Here is a 21,981-nt window from a genome sequence, read left to right as displayed (position 1 = left end):
GAACGGCCCGCGCCTCATTTAAAAAAATAAACGCGTCAAAGGCACAGGGAGCCGTTTTCTTTCTATATCCGCGACGAAGTAGTCCCTTTCCCTGTTCGCTTAAAGAAAAACCTTTTTTTTTTTGGTCAGCAAGGGGGGCATATACAAGTCAAGGGGGGAGCGGAGTGATTTAATACCTTGGAGGGCTCAAAGGCTAAATATTAGTAGTAGTAATAATAATAGTAGTCGTCGTCGTTCCTCGCAGGCGGCGGAGGGATACCGAAAGGGGTGCTGAGGCTCCGAGGCGGGGGTTTGAATAAAGCGAGGTGAGCTCCCGCGCGCGCGCGCTTTGACAGGGAAGGTTAAAAAGACCCGGATGAGAAGCGGCTCGCGCGAAGGGAAGAGAGGGACGGAGACAGGTAAAAGGGGCCGTTAGAGGCTGGAAAGGTCGGCTCCAAGGCTTTTCTCTTCTTAGGGTCAAAAGGGGGACAGAGAAAGGGAGAAGGTTTCCCTTCTCCTCCTCCTCCATTTGCTTTCGCAGAAGGCTTGCTTTTTGGGGGGGAGCTGGATTTTGGGGTGGGTTGGTTTTGATGATCCAGGGCTTTAATTCGTATGTCCTCTCTAGGAATCTCTAGGTCCTCCAGCACAACTCTATGGTCACCTTTAAAAGTTGCACCGAAAGAGCTAGAGAGGATGCTCCAGTGGCATCTGCAGCTCCATGGCCACTGTCTCTTGGACGGTGACCACAGAGTTGCACTGGAGGTGGACCTAGAGGTCCCTGGAGAGGTGGTCTTCTTGTTGTTTGCGAGTATGGAGGGACAGCTGTAGTGAATGGTCGCCTCTTAACTACTCATTGGAGGCTACTAGGGAAGGTGGGAGTCAGTAGGGAGAGGGGGAGCCTGACCCCAACCCAGATGGATGGACTCAGTGAAGGAGGTGACAAGGGAGCCTTGGAGGGGTTTCATCTAGCACCAGTCACAGGGTCCAAAACACACTGCAGGTATCATCCCGTTTGAGACCTCAATGCAGATCCTGGGAACTGGAGTTTTATGAGACACTTGAGCCTGAACTCTGGTGCCACAATAAACTACAGTTCCCAGGGTTCCCTAGCACTGGGCCAGGGCACTTAGAGCGGTCTCAAACTGGATGATTTCTGCAGCGTATTTTGGACCCATTAGCATTAGCTTTTGAAGACTAAAGTCTACTTCCTCAGATGCATTTGGACACCGCGAGTTTCAGGTCGACTCCAGGGCAGTTAATAACAACACTTCTATTAAATTATTTGTATCCTGCCCTAGATCCAAAGATCTCAGGGCAGCATATGCAGCGGACCCTTGTTATACGCTGGGTTTGGTTGCAAGATCCCCGTGGATAACAAAATCCGTGGATGCTCAAGCCCCATTAAATGTAATGACAGAGCAAAATGGTGTCCCTTTTAAAAATGGAAAATCAAGGTTTGATATTTGAAATAGATACTTTTTTTTGAACATTTTCAAACCGTGGATGCTTGAATCCGTGGATAAGAAGGGCCAACTAATAATAGTACCAACCCTCCTCCCAAAACTTTGCTTAGTTTCCCATTGCAGTTACAGTTCCAAAAGTAATTTTGTGTCTTTCCTGTTTTTCATAGGTTACTCAAGTAGCTATTTTGATGGGACTCAAAGATGCATCTTTGGAAGTAGGCTAGGAAAGCTTATCTTTCAGTCTCAAAGGTGCTACAGGAGCCCTTTGCATCGTGACTCTGAGTTATTGTTATCTGAATGCCACAAACTCTAGGGCAGTTGACAACAAAATTAAGAGCTGTTTAAATATACTGGTGGAAAGGTGGGCTTGTTTTGCCTGTCATATTTTTGGGAGGATATGCTTCATAGAATATTGGGTTACAAACAAATAGTATCATGGTTCTTGGCTGCCGGGATACAGGATTTCTCTTGGTTAAGTCAGTGAGAATGAAGACTGTGGATACCTTCTGTTTGTGGGGACACCTGCAAATATAATTTGGAAAGCCTTGATCCGTGACTTCTGAAATTCCTGGTTTGGGAATTCTGTTTTGTCACTTCGTTTTGCTTTATTTTTGCAGAGCCATTTTAACCAATGTGAATTTTCTAGACAAAGGGTACTTACTTTTATGAAAACTGCCAAGTCTTCCTAAACTGAATCTGTGCCTCTCTGTGCTTACAGCAGTAATAATACAGATAGAGTTATTGTAAATTTTGTCTTGAAACATGTCTTATCCCTCAGGCAGCAACACAGTTCCTGCAGGAAATGTGAAGTGTTTGAAGTGGCTTTGCAGTTAAACTTGATATATAGTCTTGAGGCTATGAATAAAAATGAAGCTGCTTCAGAAAACAAACAAACAAATAGCTTCATCTATATACCGCTTCATACTGAACTAACAGTGTCTAAGCGGTTTACAACTGTAAGCTAATTGCTCCCAACAATCTGGGTACTCATTTTAGTGACCTCCTTGGAAGGAAGGATGCAAACCTGAGTCGAGCTTGAGCCCTTTTGCTGGTCTTGAACCCGCAACCGTATGGTTTTGAATAAGTGGCTGTAGTACTGGCATTGAACCACTGCGCCACCAGCATCAGCAAGTAAAAAAAGATGGACATATATTTTATTCGCAGTGTCTTTAAAACATTTTTTTTATGACTACTCTATATGTAAGATATTAAAACCAATGTTCAAGGAACATGTGAACATTTAGGTCTTATTTGAAGGCCATGTGGATTTAAATAATTGAAGTATGAATATTTAATGCTCAGTCATTTCTTGTTTGTGTGTGGTGGGTTTTGTTTTTACAGCAAAGTGGAATTGAGGCTACATCCACACTGGGGAAATAATCCATTTTAGCACTGCTTTAACTCTTTTCTGGCTCAAGGCTATGGAATTCTGGGAGTTGGAGTTTGTTGTGGGGCCCAGAGCAGAGCCTAATTCCATAGCCTTGAGCCAGGGCAGTTAAAGCGGTGCCAAACCGGGTTATTTCCCCAGTGTGGATGCAGCCTGAGTAAGGTAGCTAGAATAGTTTCAGTTCTTTTAACACTTGACTTCACATCGCTGCAACAAGACTAAAGAAGATGTTTGTAAATGTTACTACCAAGAAGAGAAAAGAAGTTGTACAGAATGACCTTACAAATGATCATAATTTAGCTAATACTTTGCACTATATTCCTAGTTCTATTTTTGATTAAATGGAAAACGATTTACTGAAATAATTGTACATTATTTTTTTCACTGTACTGCAGTTTCAAAAACTGTATTATCTTAATAGAAGAGTTTTGGTCACTCATGATAATTAAAAGTTTGAGATATTAACACTTTCAATTTTTTTCAGGTAAAATATGCGAATGAGAAAATGCCACTATATGGGAAAATTGTTGTTATTAAAAGGAATGGGACCGATGGGACTCATTTTCCATTAACTGCAAGTTCTTGCTTGTTTGGAAGGTAAAGCCTACTGTTTTTAGAAAATCTTATTTTTACAGTATTGTATTGCATATGCCTTATATTATTGCAGAACTGTTTATTCATTACTTAGTAGTACAGTATCTTCCTATAGCAAAATTTCAGTTGGTGGTGTCAATTAAATTCTCAACTTAGACCAGTCTACCTTGTGTTGTCATAACAGTTCCAGATTTGTATGTTGTTGGAAACTTGAGCTTTATGAGAGCTGGCAGAAAAAATGAAATCTATATTTCAGTTCGAAATTATCTTAAATTGGTCTACAAAATCTAAAATTTAAGAAGTCGTTAATATAATGCTTTTAGTGGTTGAGATAGGATGGGCTGAAAAAGTGCAGGCCATGTAGTGACACACACACACGGCTACAGTGAAGAACAAGTATCGCAATTTGGGGAGGCAATCTGATCGAGGCCCAGGAGAATTTTTTTTCCTTTCAAAACAGGGAGTGAACAGGCATTACTTCTGTTTTTTCAGAACACTTACCTCCCCCCTTGAATGCAAGGAGACTTTAATGAAATCCAGGGATATGCAACAAAATACACAATGGTCACTTGAAATTAAAAATACCTTGCGATCTTGTTAGTGCAAGACTGTTATGCTAGCCATTGTGTTGGCTCCACTTGTGCCAGGAAATGGAAGAGTTGTTAGTTCTTACCAAATGCCAAGAGTTGGGTGGGTTTGGAACTAAAGGGGTTTTAAGAGGGGGGTGGATTGGTAACTGCCTGTACTGAAAGGTATTTTTCGGGATGCATTGTCAGGAAGCATAATAGGCTCTGTAACCTGTGGTCCCTGCACATCAGCTTAGGAACATGGGACAGCCTGGGGCCAAATATGGATAGATATTGGAAATTGGAATCTGTAGTATCAGTTTTATGCCTGTTGGGAAGAGAGAACAGATATTGATGCAATTATTTTTTCTCTGCACACTTTGGTCCAAGCTGAAGCTCTATCTGTGCACTGGTATTTGAAACCGTTTCCATCATTATACATAAATCCCATTGATTGTAAAAAGCAAACTTGAATTCTGGAAAGTTTATTGGAGTCGGTAGGGGGAATGTAAAGGAAAGCTTATGGAAAACGAGCACTCAAGCATCAGTGATTTTTATGTATTAAAACAAGTATGGATTTTATAATTCTGGGTGGGTGTACAAGAATTTTCTGTGTTTCCTCGAATGTGCTGCACAGTTGTGTAATCAACAAATATAAAGCTGAAAATCACGTCTTTCTTTTTATTTTAAGAAAAAAAGAATGTGACATCCGAATTCAGATTCCACTGGTCTCTAAAGAACACTGTAAAATTGAAGTCAATGAAAATAAGGAGGTGTGTATTGATGCTGCTGTAGTCATTGGAACTAACTTGATGTACTGTTATCTTTTATTTAAATTGGATATTCATTTGTTTTAGGCTACTTTGTTTAACTTAAGTTCTGCAACTCCAACACAACTGAATGGAATTAATGTTCAAGATCCCACATACTTGAAGCATGGAGATGTACTGACTATTATTGATCGTTCTTTCAGGTTGGTAGCAGTCATATACACAAACAGCTTTGGATCTATAATTGTCATGGCTTGCTTACACTATCTTCCACTCCAGCAGAAAAGCTGAAGATAGTGACACGGCTGTCATAGCAGATATACCTTAACCAAGCAAAAGCATAGTGGAGATAACAATATTAAATTACAGAAAATGAAGGAACAATGGGGTGACTAAAGCACTTTGGGAAAACATGTGGACAAATTCATGTGAATAAAGAGTGAAAAGCTGAATAGTTTCATTATGGTAGTAGAGATTTGAACAAGAGACAGCATGGTATAGTGGTTTGAGTGTTGGCCAATGGGTGACCTTAGGCAAATCACATTCACTCAGCCTCAGAGGATAGCAATTGCAAACAACCTCTGAACAAATCTTCCTAAGAAAGCCTCATGATAGGATCACCTTATGGTTGTTGGAAACAACTTGAAGGCATATAAACAACAATGAGAGAATTTAAGCAGGAGACATTTTCTGATTCATACATTTGGGTGTGAATGAGATTTACATGGTGTTTTGAAGAGGCTTTCAAGGTTTTAATTTAAATTTATTCCTGTTGAGTAAATTATACAACAACAACTTTGTGATTACTATTGAGCAAAGAAAGCATTCTAATCTCATATAGTTGCTGAAATCCCTAATAAGATATAGCAAGTAATGAAACTTAGGGGTGAAATAGACGGCCCAAAAATAGTGGATTTGGGCTGCTGCAGCAACTGCACACTGTGGCCCCAATCCACCACAGAGCCAGTCGAAATAGGAGCAGAAACAATCCGCCCTAATTTGGGCCTGCAAAAAGCCAGCTTTTCTGGCCCCGCTGCAGGGTTCTCTGGCTGTGTGTAAACACCATGCCCCTGGAGCACTGTGAAGCCATCTACTGGTATGTCTGGTTGGCAAGGGGGGCTTGGGTTGTGTGGTGTGTAAACGCCACACTCCCAAGCCACCTGGAAGCTGGATTTACTAGGCTGTCTGTTTGAGCTGTAAGTGTAGTAATACTCTGCATTAGAATTGGAATCAAGAGCAAGTTAAGGGATTTGAGCACTCGTTATCTTCAGACTGTAGTTCTTGTACTTAGCTATTATAAATAAGCCATTATTAATTATTCCAGTATTAAATCATCAACCTACCTATACTTGGAACAGGTTTGAATATCCACCTCTGTCACCTCCACGGAAGAGAATTTCCAGATCTCAAGAGAAGGAAACATTACAGGTAATTTCTTGAGAATAATAGTCTATGTCTTCACAGTTTGCTGTGGGTTAAATTAAATGTCCAGGAGTGATAGGTTGAAATGAGGTCACTGGTCTTCACATTTTTTGTAGGCTTCATAAGCAATTGTGTGTGGTTGTAGCAACATAGCTGTCCCAATGTGGAGGAAGTACAGTGGTACCCCGGGATACGAATGCGCCGCCTTACGAAATTTACGGGTTACGAAAAAAATCCATTTAAAAAAACTGTTCCGGGTTACGAAGGTTTTTTCGGGTTACGAAAAATTTTTTGGTGCTTTTCGGCGCTATTTCACACGAAATCGCGGCTTTCCCCCATTAGCGCCTATGGGTTTTTCGGCTTGCGAAGTATTTCGGGTTACGAAAGTGGTGGCGGAACGAATTAATTTCGTAAACCGGGGTACCACTGTACACATACATGTGTTCCCTTTTTCCAGTTGAATTATTCTTCCAATAGCCTGTTTAGTGAGCTGTTGGCAGTACAGTGTGTTATTTAAATCATGCACCTGTGCACATCTGTCCAGCTGATGAGGGGAGGTGCAAAATGTTCTCAGCATGCTTAAGCCTTTCCACTCCTGTTCATATAGAATAAGTATGTATGCATTCAATTAATTACATGTGAGCAGTGTCCATGAGTGGGTTAGCCTTTGATCTTACCATTTGGTGGATTATGATCCTCATGGGTTAACAAAGGTTGTCCATTCTTTCTGTGGGAGATAAAATTGAGGCATAAATTGAAAATGAGAAAGAGTGACTTAACAGTATAGGTTTCAATACCAATTTCTTTAAGTATTGTTTTTAACTACAGAAATGTTGCATGCTATTGCAGTATTTCATTTCTTGTGGTATACTTATAAATGTGTGATAGGCATTTGTGTAATGTTTACATCATCACTTCCCCTTCAGAAGAAATATATTATCCTCCCTCCATAACTGTCATCTTCTGGCCAATGAGGGAGTTGACCAGGCAGTCCAGCTCCACCAGGGCTAGCCTGGAAGAAGAGACTCCTCCCTCCATAACTGTCGTCTTCTGGCCTATGAGGGAGTTGACCAGGCAGGCCCAGCTCCCATCAGGACTAGCCTGAAGAAGCCCTCCCTCTGGTCTATCTGCCTTGGTCCAGGCCTCAGAGGGAGAGAAGAATGCTGGACCTGATCCCCACCCCCACCATTCCCTTCTCCTTTTGTGTCGTGTCTTTTTAGATTGTAAGCCTGAGGGCAGGGAACCGTCTGTTATCCCCTCTGTTGTAAGCAGCCCAGATTCCCAGTGATTGGGCGGCATATAAATAAATCCTATTATTATTATTACTGAAGAGTAAAAGACTGCAGATAATTTTTAAGATCAGAATAGCATTGGAAAAGTCCCTCCTCCACCCCTTAGGTACTAATTGAATTTGGCTTGAAAGTGGTAGAAATGAAACCTTGCTGTGAGGAAGAAATGGAATTGTAACAATGAATTCACTTTCACATCTTTATTCCAATACATAAGCATAATACTGTAAACTTACAAGTACGTAATGATGCATTCATTGTTCTTTTATATAATTGCACAGGTTCTCCATGTTCAGCAGGAAGAACAGGAGTCGCTGCACTCTCGGGATTCAGAAAACAGAAATTCTCAGATTTCTGGTTAGTATTCTTGACTTTTTAAATAAATGAACCATTTATTAGGATTTGATATTAACAAAAAGTAAAGTTAAATAAGCACATTAGTAGATTGGTTCAAATCAGCAATTGCTATGGGATTTTAGGATGGGGTGAGTGGAGTGGTTTTGTCATTAAATTGTAGGTTGTCTCAGCCTGCAGTTGTCATGATTTAGGTCTGCCACATCTGAATTCATATTAACAATGATTACAGTTCACAAGCAGGCATATCTTAGCTTATTTTATTAGTGGGTACAAACATTTATTAATATATTTGTTCATATAAGATTAGATTATTACATAGTTCAGCATTTTATAACATTTGGCTGAGAATAGACATTCACACATATTTTAAAGCTTATTGTTGTCTCAGATGAGTTCACATAATGTGTCAAAAACATGAACCTTATTGAGCCTTTACTTTATCATAGAATACCCCAAGCTCCTCTGCATAATGCATGATTAAAATTAAAAAGTTCAGAATGCCCACCAGTTTGTGATTGCCCAGAGTAAATAAAATATGGCAACCACAAAGATCATGTCAGTAAATGAGGTGCTTTTGTAAATTTTGGTGAATGAAATCAAAAATCCAGAACAAGTCCTGTGTTCAGGACTTTCCTTTCTGATTTGTCTGTGTTTGATGCTGGATAAAATTGTTTCAAATTAAGGAAAGAACTCTGTCACTATGAGAAATTATCTGGTTTTGAACATATATGTGTTGTATTTCTTTTTCATAGAGAAAAAACATGAGTGCGGGAGTGAGACTCTTGTTAGTGAGAAGAAAAGAACTAAAGAACATACTGGGCAGTATAGCACATATGAATTTCCATATAAAATACACCAGCCAGAAAGAAAAGATGAGATGTCTCCATTCAGCAAACTGTATGAATTAATGAAATATGAAGGCAGTGCAAAAAACACAGAAGAAAATGCAATATCCACACCACAAAAAGGGTATTCACCCCCAGAATATGGTAATTCCATACCTCAAGCTGCATCTCAAGTCCCAGCTAGGTGCTCTGTGGATAATCAAACTAAGAGTGAAGCAGAAATTTTGAATGGAGTTTCCCATTCTGGTAATATTAAAAGTCAGGAAGTAAACAGTGTGTCAAACCTTGTATGTTTTGATAAGAACAGCTCTAGAAGATCATCTGGAAGAAGACTGGCTAAAAGTATTCAAAGCTATGCCACAAAACAGAAAGAAGGTGGTGAAGATGCAAATCAGTTAAATATCTGTAACAAAGTTGTAGTTGTAGAAGAGAATGAACTAGAAAAATCTAAAGTTATAAACAGTGCTAATAAAGTTTTCAGAGCAACTAGAAGTACAAAATACTTTCCTCAGCCATGTTGCATAATTACTTTGGACTCTACCGATACAACAAAATACATTAAACCAGAAAAAGCTGATATTAATATGGAAGCTAAGGTCACAGACACAGCTGAATCTGATGACAGTGATTTGCTGACACCAAAATCTAAGAGAGAAAATTTTCAACCACATCCTAAGCTATATACTAGAAATGCCAGAAGTCCTTCAAAGTTTAGAATGCAACAGGAAGAACTAGATTCATTGATTGAAATGAAGAGTTATTCAGAGAATTCATCTAAAACTGAGAAATATTCAGTACATGCTTGTATGGAGGGGCATGAATCTGACAACACTGTTGAAAACAGCTATCCTAAAGTAATGGAGTGTAACACAGAGATGACTACAGAACAAATAAATGCTCAGGAAGAAACAAAAATGGAGACCAGTGAAAGTCATATCTCCAAAAATAGGAACTCCAGAATGGTTGCTTCTCCACATCACAGTAATAAAAGTAGAAGCCCCAGAATGAATACCGAACAAAATAAAGGGTCTCCAAATAGAAGTTCTTTTATAAAGCTAACTACAGAAGAATTGTTTGTCATTCCTGCAGATTCTTGTACAGGTAGAATAACACCTGTTAAGATGGATGATGCTAGTGTGGGCAGAGATTGGCTTCAGGAGGAGGAAGATAAGATAAAACAACAAACCACAAAGGATCATGACCAGAATGTTGACACAAAAAATAATGCAGCAGTGTCTTTCAACCTATCTGAAACTGATCATGATAATGGTGTTGTAGTGCCATCTGAACCTGTTTCAGAATCAAACATGTCAAGCCCGTTAATTACAAAGTCAGGTAAATACTTTCATTACCAACCAAAGATTTTAGAAATGGTTTTGAAAGACTGTTTTAATGTTTCTCCATACCCCTTTGTAGAGAAATTATACTTTTGTTTTAAAATTATGTTGGTTATTCTGTTATTTTAAAAAATACATTATAGTAGGACCCTGTAATATGTGAGGGATCCATTCTGGGACCATTCACTTACAATTTCATATATAATCTGGAATGTTATTTGTTTTACCTGAAATGAAGGACAAAGTGTTTTCTAGGCATTTTCTCCATCCTCAAGCATGAGCCTGGTATGCCTCTGCTGGACATTGATTTGGACAGTGTGCAAACACAACTAACAAGGGACCCTCAGACCTTCGCATATAACTGAACCCACATAGGGATCCTACTGTATTGAATTCCAATTTGTGAGGGCAAAAGATCCCAACAGGCAGGGACGTAGTGGGGCGGGGGCCTATGGGGTCCGTTAGATACAATGAATGGTGCGTACTGCCACACTGCCAGGCCCAAGCCCCATTATAATGGTGGCATTTAGTCTGGACCCCCTCCTTCCCAAAATCCTGGCTACATCCCTGCAACGGTTTGCTAATCAACCTGTCCTACTCGAACATAAACACTTGGTTTACTTAATGAAATTCAACTGTAGCTAGTCATTTGAACCAGTTCATCATTTTTGTGCCTTGATGCAAACATTGACCATGGAATACAAAATGCCACCTTTTTAAAAAGTTTGTCAAAAAGCATTTAGTCTTTCACAGGATTCTTCCCATTAAGGGGTCAATCCCACTACTAAAAGCTCCAAATTTTGATTCTAGCTATATGCCCCTAGTTCCCACTGGAAATTGATCCTGATCCTAATTTGATCGATTCCAGGGGAAATAAAGCGGAGCAAATGCAAAAAGCCCGGGGTTTTTTTTGTAGCAGTTATTTTGAGGTTCTTTTGAGAAGAATCAGTTCTGTGCAAGGCAAGGAGGGACAAATGGCAGAGAGGTGACATTTTGGCAGATCCACCATTTCCCCCTCTTGCAGCACTGCCTGTGTACTTGTTTTTTTAAAAATTAAATTGATAGAATATGTGATTGGTAGAATATGCGATTGTTTGATTTTGTAACTACTTGCAGGCAAGTAGTTGCAAAATCAATCAATTGAAAATTCTATATTTTGTTTCTTTTTTTAAAAAAAAGCATTGTCCTCCCCTTCATCCTCTTCCTTTGTCCTCACGGTGCCTTCATTCCTTCCCCGCTTGGCTTTCCCCTGCTTGGCTTCCCCAGTGCCTGGCCTTGGCTCTCTCCCCCCGCTGCCTTGTGCTCTATCGCCGGCTTCCCTCATCCCCGGCTTGAAGCAGTGCAATTGGGGATGGAAAAAAAAGAAAACCAATTCAAATGGCAAAAAAAGATCCCCTTTTATAGTGAGAAGGAGAGATCTTTTGAAATTGGTTACAAACACGGAGTGGCTCCGAATCACAACCTGTGCTATTCTGCCAGTGGGAATGAGCCCTTTGATAACCAACTTAGAGATGGATTGTTTTCTTTAGTTTTGTAATGTGGTATGGCAAATTTACAGTATTTTACTCTTCTCTCGTAGAGATTAAAAAATCTCCTCAAAAGCGTAAAAGTAGACAGCTACTAACTCAACCACTTGGGAAAAGAAAGAGAGTGTCTTTTGGTGGCCACCTCAGTCCTGAACTATTTGATAAACGTTTACCTCCAAACTCACCACTGAAAAAGGGTGCAATTCCTGCAAGACTGAGCTTACCATTTGGAAACTCACCTCGAGCAGTTCTGAAAAAGGTTGCAGGATTAAGACAGTTTGTAACCAAGGTAAATTAGTTCCTGGTTCTGAAATATCTAAAACATTCATTGAACAGTATTCCTGTTCAATGCTTTTCTAGTAATAGTATCTGTACGACTACACATTGGACCCTTTTCATTGTCTGGCTGGAGATCTGTGGATTTGACACTCCCCGTATTATTGAGTGGTGTTGTACACAGGGACACATACCACCACCATTGAATAATATGGGCACAGCTGTCCGGGCTTATTTATCATCCACAGAGGATATGGAGTCGAACCCCTGTGGAGAGGAATGGTCCATTACATAAAATTTCTTCCTCATATTGTAGCTGTTGGATTTTAGGCATTTTTTTCCTTCATAAGTACACTATATAAATGCAGCTGTGGTTCAGTACATTCACGTACTTGTTAGACTAAAGAAAGCAGTCTGGAAAGAAGCAGTTTTGACAAGATTAGAGGTGTAAAACTCCCCCAAATTTCAGATATTAAAATCTCTGCAGTCTATCAGCTCTTTAGATCTTTAGTAGAATGTTATTATCTTTAATTCAATTAGTCTCAAAGGTTCTACAAGATTTCTCTGTAATGTTATTCTTACGCTAATGACAGATGGAGAATTTGACATGTTTGTACATAGGCACAGTCTGTTGCCTTCATAGGGTTTATTTTAATTGGGACCAAATTGTGTGGCCCTCCAGATGATGATGGACTATAACTCATACCAGCCGTAGTCAGCACAGGCAATGGTGAGGAGTGCTGGGAGCTGCAGTCTGGAAATTGCCAGAGGCTGAATAATTTCCAGCTATGACACAGACTATAAAGTGCATTTTGTGTCCCGTAAAGTGTAGATGCTAATTTGTTTAATCCATAAAATTGTACTGTTGGTTTGTGAAATGCATGAGCATCACAGTACTAGCAGATATACTCATTCTTAGGTTGTGATAGAGAATAATGCTTCTACAGACGCAACTGAATATGCAAATCTTAATTTTTACCAGTTGTGTGAGGGGCATAGAATAACTTTGTATTAAAGCCAGTTTAACGCAGTATCCAGATTTGCTAATTTCTGAGTACTATAGTAATATCTAGACATAGGAATAAATTGTGTCATATTTGTATACTGCCGCTTGTGATAACACGTCGTTTTGTAATGCTTTGTAAGCTTCCAGCAATCTAAATGTTGACAGTGGGTGCATCCTCACTACAACAGTCTGACACTTTAACTGCCATAGCTCCGTGCTATGGAATCCTGGGATTTGTAGTTTGTTATGCCATCAGAGTTCTGACAGAGAAAGCTAAATGGCTCACAAAACTACAATCCCTAGAATTTCATAGCATGGAGCCATGGCAGTTAACGTAGTATCAAACTGGATTATTTCTGCAAAAGAAAAAAATTCTAATTTTATTTCATCTTTTCCATTATCCTATGAGGCAGTGAGTTGGGGAGGGGACCAAGATCAGAGGTCTCGGTTTAATATGTTATCCGTCAAACTGGGTCTCAGCTTAAATTATGCTATACATTAAGATACATTTGATCTATGTTTTTATGTTTATGTATTTCTAAGCACTTATTCTCTGCCTTTTTAACAGGAGCAGCACAAAACTAATTTGATGAAAATGTCTGCCTCCCCTCCGGCCTGCAGGTCCCCGTCTGCCTCCCCTCTGGCCCGCAGGTCCCCGTCTGCCTCCCCTGCGGCCCGCAGGTCCCCGTCTGCCTCCCCTCCGGCCCGCAGGTCCCCATCCGCCTCCCCTCTGGCCCGCAGGTCTCCAACCGCCTCTCCTTTGGCCCGCAGGTCCCCGTCTGCCTCCTCTCTGGCCCGCAGGTCCCCGTCAGCCTCCCCTTCAGCCCGCAGGTCCCCGTCCGCCTCCCCTCCGGCCCGCAGGTCCCCATCTGCCTCCCCTCCGGCCCGCAGGTCCCCGTCTGCCTCCCTTCCGACCTGCAGGTCCCCCGCTGCCTCCCCACCAGCTATCTTATCTTCTAACATAGTTCAAAGAAAAGGGCGCTTCTCTGTTACTCATGTTACCTGTCCATCATCAGAGGAACAGGATCCCATTGCCATGCATTGCCACCTGAATGAAGAATTTGCTGAAGTAAAGACACCTCATTCTCCTGATCCATTATCTAAAGCTGCTTCCTCAGTAAGGAGAAGCAAAAACTTTGCTCCAAAGAGAAGTTCCTTGCGCAGGAGTGGCACAATGAATCTTATTCACTCTAAAAGACGAAGTGGTGCTTCGGAAGCCAATTTGATGGGTTGGTTACAGTACTTTTTATTAGAGTTTTCCTCCTCCATACTTTTTTTAAAAATAATAAAATGTAGTAATTTGCTTTGTAAAATGTCCCTGATTATCTGAAAATGCATAGTTTGATACAAAGCTTGAAACCTGGAAAAATAGTATTCTACCAAAATATTGTACAAAATCAGATGACATCTGATTACAAAGCAGTATATTTTAATTGTCATTCCAGTTGCAAAGTCTTGGGCTGAAGTAGTGAAACAGGGTGTTCCAAAATCACAGATAAAGACTAACAAAACATGTGGCATTAAAAGAAAAGCACCTAAGAAGATACCTACAAAACCATCAAAGGTACAGTTAAACTTTCTCTAGGTTTACTGACATACTTAGTAAATGGCATCAAATAACTTACTGTCTGTTGTAACATGTGGCGTGTTCAGTCAGATTCCAGGCTCAGTTCCTCCCAGTTCTAGTTGGTTCCAATTTTGCTTGATTTTACAACTAGAGTAGACAGTAGTAGAATGATTAACTGTAACTGTATGAGGCATTCTCAAAAATTAAGAGAATGCCCCTATCTGAAGTCTACCACAAATTGCATCTGGCATGGAATTCCAAAGCATGAGCTCCAGTCATGTCTTCACATTTCTATGTATGTGTTCATAGTGCTGTATTTGGTCTTGTACTCTAGAACCTGAAGCCAGCCTGAATTGCCATTTTAAAATACACTGGAGATAGAAATTAGAAGCAAGCCAGTTTGCAAAATCTGTTTGCTATATCAGTTGGGCAAATAATGAATCAATTGTGCCAAGTTTTGAGAGAGGAAAGGATAGAACAAGTGGCTGTCACTTCTGTAAGCATGATGAAAGAAACTTGAACAACCAGTGGCCAGATGTGGAGAACATTGGGGCATGTATGTGGAATTTTACTGATTTTGTACGTATCAGGAAACAGAAAAATACCTTAGAAGAGTCAAAACTGCTTCCTGGAAGCTTATATGGTCAAAACAGGCTAAATCATGTTTCTGAATGTGCTGCTAAAACGCTACTTAGTGACTGGTGTCCTGGATATAATCAGACAGGAAGTTCTGAATTATGGCCTTGAATCCCCCCCCCTCTCTGGATGCATCCCCCTCTTACCTGCTGGAGGTTTTCAGCAAACAATGGGCAGCTGCCTTCCCACATGTTCCCTGCAAGCCTACTGCTACTGCTACTGCAGGCACAAGTTGCAGAGGTCAGAATGAGGTACTCATCCATGTTAGTGCTGGGTACCATATTCTGACTGCATGGGAAAGGAGCTGGCTCTCCCTGCATTTTGCTCTGGGTTTTCTGGAATGTGGGTTTCTATCCCACATTCAAACAACTTACCTTTTGCTCTGGGTTTGAATGTGGGAGAAGGGGTAGAAACCCCAAATCAATCAATGGCCGGTTACACACCGGCACTTGGGACGTCCGCAGGATGTCCCATTTTAAAAAAGAGGCGTCTCTTCTAGACGCCCCTGGGTCTAATACGGACTCTGTCCGTACAATATGGCGCCGGCTGTTCCACACGGCCGGCGCCATCTTTACGTATCAGACGCATAGCGTCCGAACGTGTAGCGGCGCCTATGACGTTGCGAATGCGCCAGCGGCGCCTCGCTACGTCATAGAGGCGCCGCAAGAAGGGGCTCCATTTTGCAGCTCCTTTTTTGCTCCGTGCAGGAGCCGCGCGGTGTGGCGGCTACGGCTCCTGCACGGAGCAGGCAGCGGCAGCGGCAGACCGCCTCAAAGCGGCGGTCTATAACCCGCCCTCGTTTTCCAATTTCAAACCTATATTTAAATGTCACAGGTCTTTGATTATTCATATTTCTGAACTGAATTACTACTAGAAACAACACATTTTCTTGTATTCAGGTTTTTGCAATTAAAATCTTTGGAATACATGCAGATTCTGCAACACAGTGGGTAAAAGTATAAACAATGGACTAAGAAATCTAAATGCATACTTGAACTCAACCATGAAATCATTGGCTTTGCTCAATCATGCTTAGTTACAGTGTAATATGGATGCTACAGTACTAACCACAATCTTATGTTGAGATCAAGTATATTAAGCAATGAGAGTTTAACAATAACTGTTCTTGTATATTTAATAATAAAGTAATGAATTTCATTCTGTAAGAAAACATGATTGGTAGCTACAACTCTTCTCATTTTTTTTAGATCTTCTCATATTTTTCATGTCTTTTCTCATAGCCCTTAAATTATTAGCTTATCTTGATAGATATTAGAGTTGGGGGAGATGATAGACAGAAGCAGCAGCGAACACTTCCCCTTAGGCTGGCAGCTCTTCAGTTATAGTTTCTAACAATGGAAAATTAGTGGAAAAGAAGATGGTGGCTTGAGAGCTGCTGAGATGCAGATCACACCTGCCAAGGTGCAAATCCTTAAAATAAAAGGGTGGGTGGCTAGGAGAAATGTGACCTGGGCTTTGGAAAAGTTTTGTTGCTACTATCTTACAGTATAATCCAGTTATTACATTTAAAATGAAATACTGTATTTGCTTGAAGGAAACAGTACAAGGGCAACCAATAACAATGGGGTTCCTAACAAAGGGTGTGGTGCTGCAGTCAGTGCTGTGATGTGGCATAGCAAAGATACTTTCAAGGACATTCCATTTCCCAAAGTCATAGTAGCTACTAGTGAAAGCTCCACCTTCTTTTAAGTAGCAACCCTCAGTGAAAATAATGCCATCAAAATGGGTATGTGTTAAAGATTGGTATGCAAGACTTGAAAGTATAGAGTTGTTTTCTGCATGAATGAAGTAAATGAAAATGCAGTAAGTCCTAGGAATTTTCAAATACATCAGTCCAATGATTTTTATCAGATTGCAAAGGTTTTTTTATTGTTGTTATGTTACGTTCTTTTCCAGAACAATGTTTCCATGTTAAAAACACCAATAAGAAAAATCAAGGGTCACTTTACTACAGGCCATGCAAATTCTCCAGCTCCAATTTTGATTGGAAAAGCTCATTCCAACACCATGAATTTAGCTGCACAAGTTCCTAAAGTGATGTTCAACTATCCTTTGAAGCAACAACATAACTTAAATGAAAGTTTTACAGGTAAGCTATTTTTAATTAAAAGGTTGTAGCATGTAAACTCTAGTTGGCCATAAAACTTGCAGGTACTAAAGAATTTCAGTATTTGGAGCTGCTCTTTTTAAAAGTACTTGAGAAAATAATTTTATTAAGCTAATCAAGTTGTTTAAGTTAGTTACACTGATGCAATTTAGAATTTTGAAAGATGTTTGCATTCTTCTTTCTAATTTCTTTACTAAATCCTTTATAATTCTTATTGCTGATATTTCTGATTGTTATATGTTTGAATCTAAGCCACTCACTTTAATATCTTATTAAGCAAATATATACAGATATAATCAATATTTAAGGTACTTTTAATTGTGTGTCTTGGTCTGTTTAATCATTACATTATTGACTGTGTACATCAAACCTTCAAGAAGTAAAAGCAGATCAGCTTCACCCTGAATGTTGGAAAACTTGTGACCATGATTGTATGTGAGGAGAGTGAGGCATATAGTGGATTTATATCATGGCCAACTTATCAGGTTTCATTGCCAACAGATGGCTCTCTGATATTGTTTAAAAGGTCACTGCCTAAATCGAGTGTAATACGGTTGTGTGTTGTCCTACTATACTTGACCATGATTAAAAACTAGACAGCCAGATGGTCACTCCTATTAGTTTAGTTTCCCAAACTTAAATTGTGTTAAATTCTCAATTTACTTCATTTTGGAAGCATGGTAGATAGCTTCATTTTCCCAACCCACTGACTTAACACAATTTTCTGATTTTTCACAATAGCCTTCGAATTATGTTCATGTGTTTAGCATACTGAAAAATGAATACTCTGTAAAAAAGGAAGATTTTTTAAACCTCTGGTCTAGTTAAATCTTGAGATTATTAGGAGACAGAAATGTAAATATTTCCATGAAATTATTGTTTGGGGTGTAGTGACATGTATGCAGGGTCCAAGCTCTCACTTTACTCAGCTGTTAATTTCAGAACTCCAGAAAGTAACTGCACTTTCATATGCCTTTTTATTAACTTTGAACCCCCTCCTACCCAAAAATTACAGCCAGTAAGTAAATATAACTGCTGGCAAGCTAAGTGATATAACAGACAAAAAGGATGGAAGAAAATTAATATATCAGTGCATATACAGTTAGCCCTCCACATTTGACTTTTGCCGCTTTGATTAATCACTGATTTGATTAATGTATTCTCTCTAGGAATCTCTATGTCCTCCACCTTGACTCTGTGGTCCACATCCCCCAGATGTTACACTGGAGGATCTAGAAGTTCCTAGAAAAACACTTCTCTAGGTATTTGTAGGTCTTCCAGTGCAATTCTATGGTCAACTTCTGGCAGATGTTGGCCAAAGACTTGCACTGGAGGACTAGATTCCTAGAGAGGTATTCTCTCAGATTAAAAAACAACAGTGTTTTGTTATTTAGGAGTTTTCCCTGTTCATGGGTGTCCTGTGCCCCTAGCCCCAGCTAATGTGGATGGCCCACTATATGATTCTGAGATAGAATGGTAAGCTCCATAAAACAATTTTCGAAGAAGAGTGGCCAAATGCCTGCTAGTCTTGCTCCAGGTAATGAAGAAGGGTCTTATCTCTTTCTTAGGCAACCAAGATAGAATTGCTATTGAAGGATGCGGTTTATTCTTACATTCCTACAGCTAGAATGCTAATTTTCTGTTCTGAGAATATCAGTTTTACAACAACTGGCATGGGGGTTAACCTAGCTTAGACAAGAGGTTTTGGACATCCATTTATGGCTGTATCCTTTCATTCCTTCATCACCAGACTGCAGTCTAAATGTGAAGGCAGTAACATGTGTATGTCTACTGTTGATGCAATTAGTATTTGTAATCTGTATAATGAAACTTGATTTTTAATTGTTAAGAACTAATTGGGTACCTTATTACAAGACTGCCCAACTTAAAACAAATTTTCTACCTGTAAAATATGAATACTTCAGATTTTTCCTTGAGCAGTTGTCAAAAAGTAAAAAAAAAAAATTCACTTTGCTACTGCCCATTAGAAAGTCCCAACAGAAACACTCCCCCCCCCAAACAGTTTTCTTTGGAGAGAAGTTGTTCCTTTCTGTTTGGACCTTTCAGGGGACAGAAAGAGGAAGTGCACTTGTACTTGGTGCTAAAACATAATCTTCTGTCCTCATTATTCTCCACTGAAGAAAAAAATGGGTTTTGAAAAAGTACCAGCCATGTCACCCTAACTTTTGGCGAAAGGGGTGGGAGGATTAGAATATCTTGAGTCCACTGAGGACAGGCAATAAAGATGATGAAATAGCTTTATCTCTCTCTTCCTGTTTGGTTTTAGCAAGAGACAAGGCATAACTAGAAGTGTCTACAAAATGTCAACTCAGCAAAATGGTATTTGTTTTCCTATTCTTGGAGAAATAGACACAGTGAGTTGGGCTTTTTAATATCTATCATGCCCTACAAAAACCTGAAAAGAGGATGGTAGTTGGATGGAAGTGTAGAATTATGTGGATTTATTGAACTACAGTTGTGTGGGGTATTTCTTGCTTTCTTGCCCACTCATCTCTTGGCATATAGTAAATTAGTGATGACTGTGGGAAGGTTTTGATATCATCATGATTAAGAGCTCTTGAATTTTTTTTCTACACAATTTATGGCCTATTAGAGTTTGTGGGTATAAACGTGTTCTCTTGCTCTGAATTGCATATAAACACATGAACATCAACTGAATTTTTAAATGCTTTTTGCAGGGATGGCTGAGATGTTCAAGACTCCAATGAAAGGGGAGGAGAGGAGTTCTCTTTCTTCTGGTCAAAAGACTACACCAGACATCATCTCAGAAATGCATTCTTCAGGAGAATCTGGTACACATCCTTAGTGTAGTAACTATAGTAATCATGTGATTTGAGTGCAGTGATTTCCCTTGAAGAATCCAAATATTTAATGCATAGCTGACCACCTGAAGAGCAACACATGTAGATGTGGTCTCCTTTCTTAAAATCTGCTGGCACAGCAGGGATCACCATTCATTCATTATAGATCCAGAAGGGCTTACCTGTGAACAATTTTTGTGACATCTGCGGTAGATTTGAGAGCCTCAGTTACCAGTACTCTGTTACACTAGATTGGTGTGGTCCTCTTAACAATCCAGTGCTTCTAAAATCAAATCTATGAAGGATTGATTAAGGAAAATATATTTGATTCTAGTTCTTGGCATTGAAAACTTCATTATTTCTTCATCACCTAAGCAATGGATGCTTTCCTATCCTATATTCCCTTTAAACTTCCAGATAGAAAACCCTGTACTACATTTTTATACATTAGATAGAATGGTTTGTCATTGGTATCATTTCTACTTAGTCATATGACCAGAAAAAACATGAAGATTAAGGGAAATAACTGCTTTAAATAAGTGTGCGACCAAACAATTTTAAGGCAACTCCTTGCTTTTAAAAGAGGGGTGAAATGTCAGACAGAAACCTTAAAATAAGGTATTGTAGGGAAGAAGCAACTAGAAATACCATTGAAACAGTGAAGCAAAGGTTGCAGGCAAATTCTTCCCTTTTCCTTCTTTGGATAACCCTGAAAAATACGAAGTCTTACTTGAGCAATTTCAACCATGGAGTGCGCTGCCTAATACAAAACTGCAGTGGGCCCTCTCCTTATGTGGGGGATCTGTGTAAGGGAAAATCCGTCTATGCTCGAGCCCCATAGAAAATAATGGAGCTTGTGCATGTGGTGGTGCAGGTGCACTGTACAAGTCCATTTGTTTGGTCTCAATGGTGCGGTACAGACCGCCCAAAAGCAGTGTACCAGCACCGGTATTAAGGTTAGGGAGTACACACCATGTACACATTCCTAACCCTAATATGTTCAGGCGGTGGCATAATGGCGGTGCCCTGTGAACATGGACACTGCCATTATGAAGATTTTCACACTTGCCTGCATCGCTGAGAAATCGCCCTCCAAAAGTTGCTAAAAGGGGAAATGAGCCCCTCTGTCTGAACGCTGGAAGCGCTCATTAATCTTCAAGGAAACGGATCTTCCTCTGTAATGTTCTTCAATCGTTGCAAGGGAAGCAGGGAGATTCTTCTTGACGCAAATTTTGCATCTAGAAGAAAAAAGAAATCTCCCTGCTTTCCTTGCAGCAATTCAAGAATGCTACAGAGGGAGCTCCATGCCATTATGGCTCAAAAACTTGCAGTAGTCTGTGATAAACAGGGGAAAGATCTTGTAGCACCTTTGGGACTAATTAAAATAAAGAAAGAAATTGGCAGCATGAGCTTTCACAGACTTCAGTCTACTTCCTCAAATGCATCTGAGGAAGTAGACTGAAGTCTATGGAAACTCATGCTGCCAATTTCAATTAGTCTCAAAGGTGTTACAAGATCTCTATGTACTGATTCTACAGACTAAAGTGGGTATATCTTTGACTTCTTTTATAAAATATGGATAAGGAGAAGAGTATGTAATAAGTCATCTAGGAAGCTATAGTAAATCAGATATTAGTCCATTTACTGTCTATGATAAGCAGTGGCAGCTCTCCATGGTGTCAAATGGCTCTTTAGCTCTCCCTGAAGATGTCAGGAATCAAACCTAGGATCTTTTCTTGAAAATGTTTGGCTTTATATTGTGAGTTCTCAGGATGCTATACAAGAAACCATTTTAAACATTTCCGAATGTAGAAGATAAAGATAATTTTAACAGACTTAAAATATATTACAAAATTTAGAAAGATAACACATCTTGGAATGTTAATAAACTTAAAACCATGTACATGTACAGTTTTGAAAAAATAAATATGACCCAAAAGGCTTTAATAAAAAGCCATGTTTTGGCATGGTGCCATAAAAAAAGTCTTGCACATATTGGCCCTCTCATATG

General features: G+C 39.7%; 1 protein-coding gene across 1 annotated transcript in view; it reads left to right on the top strand.

Annotated features, from left to right (window-relative positions):
• Positions 1-247: 247 nt before the first annotated feature.
• The window catches only part of MKI67 (marker of proliferation Ki-67), a 41,560-nt gene continuing 19,826 nt past the window's right edge, over positions 248-21,981 (top strand). The window contains 12 exon segments of the mRNA XM_042458473.1: positions 248-398; positions 3,314-3,426; positions 4,681-4,762; positions 4,847-4,962; positions 6,118-6,187; positions 7,752-7,827; positions 8,580-10,007; positions 11,589-11,824; positions 13,386-14,046; positions 14,263-14,381; positions 16,938-17,130; positions 19,848-19,974. Coding sequence (XP_042314407.1) covers positions 3,335-3,426; positions 4,681-4,762; positions 4,847-4,962; positions 6,118-6,187; positions 7,752-7,827; positions 8,580-10,007; positions 11,589-11,824; positions 13,386-14,046; positions 14,263-14,381; positions 16,938-17,130; positions 19,848-19,974 — 3,200 coding nt within the window. The 5' untranslated portion in view covers positions 248-398; positions 3,314-3,334.

Source organism: Sceloporus undulatus, chromosome 3 (genome assembly GCF_019175285.1).
Source record: "Sceloporus undulatus isolate JIND9_A2432 ecotype Alabama chromosome 3, SceUnd_v1.1, whole genome shotgun sequence".
Taxonomy (NCBI): Eukaryota; Metazoa; Chordata; class Lepidosauria; order Squamata; family Phrynosomatidae; genus Sceloporus; species Sceloporus undulatus.
The sequence above is the reverse complement of the archived record's forward strand: the minus strand, read 5'-3'. Positions and strand labels throughout refer to the sequence as shown.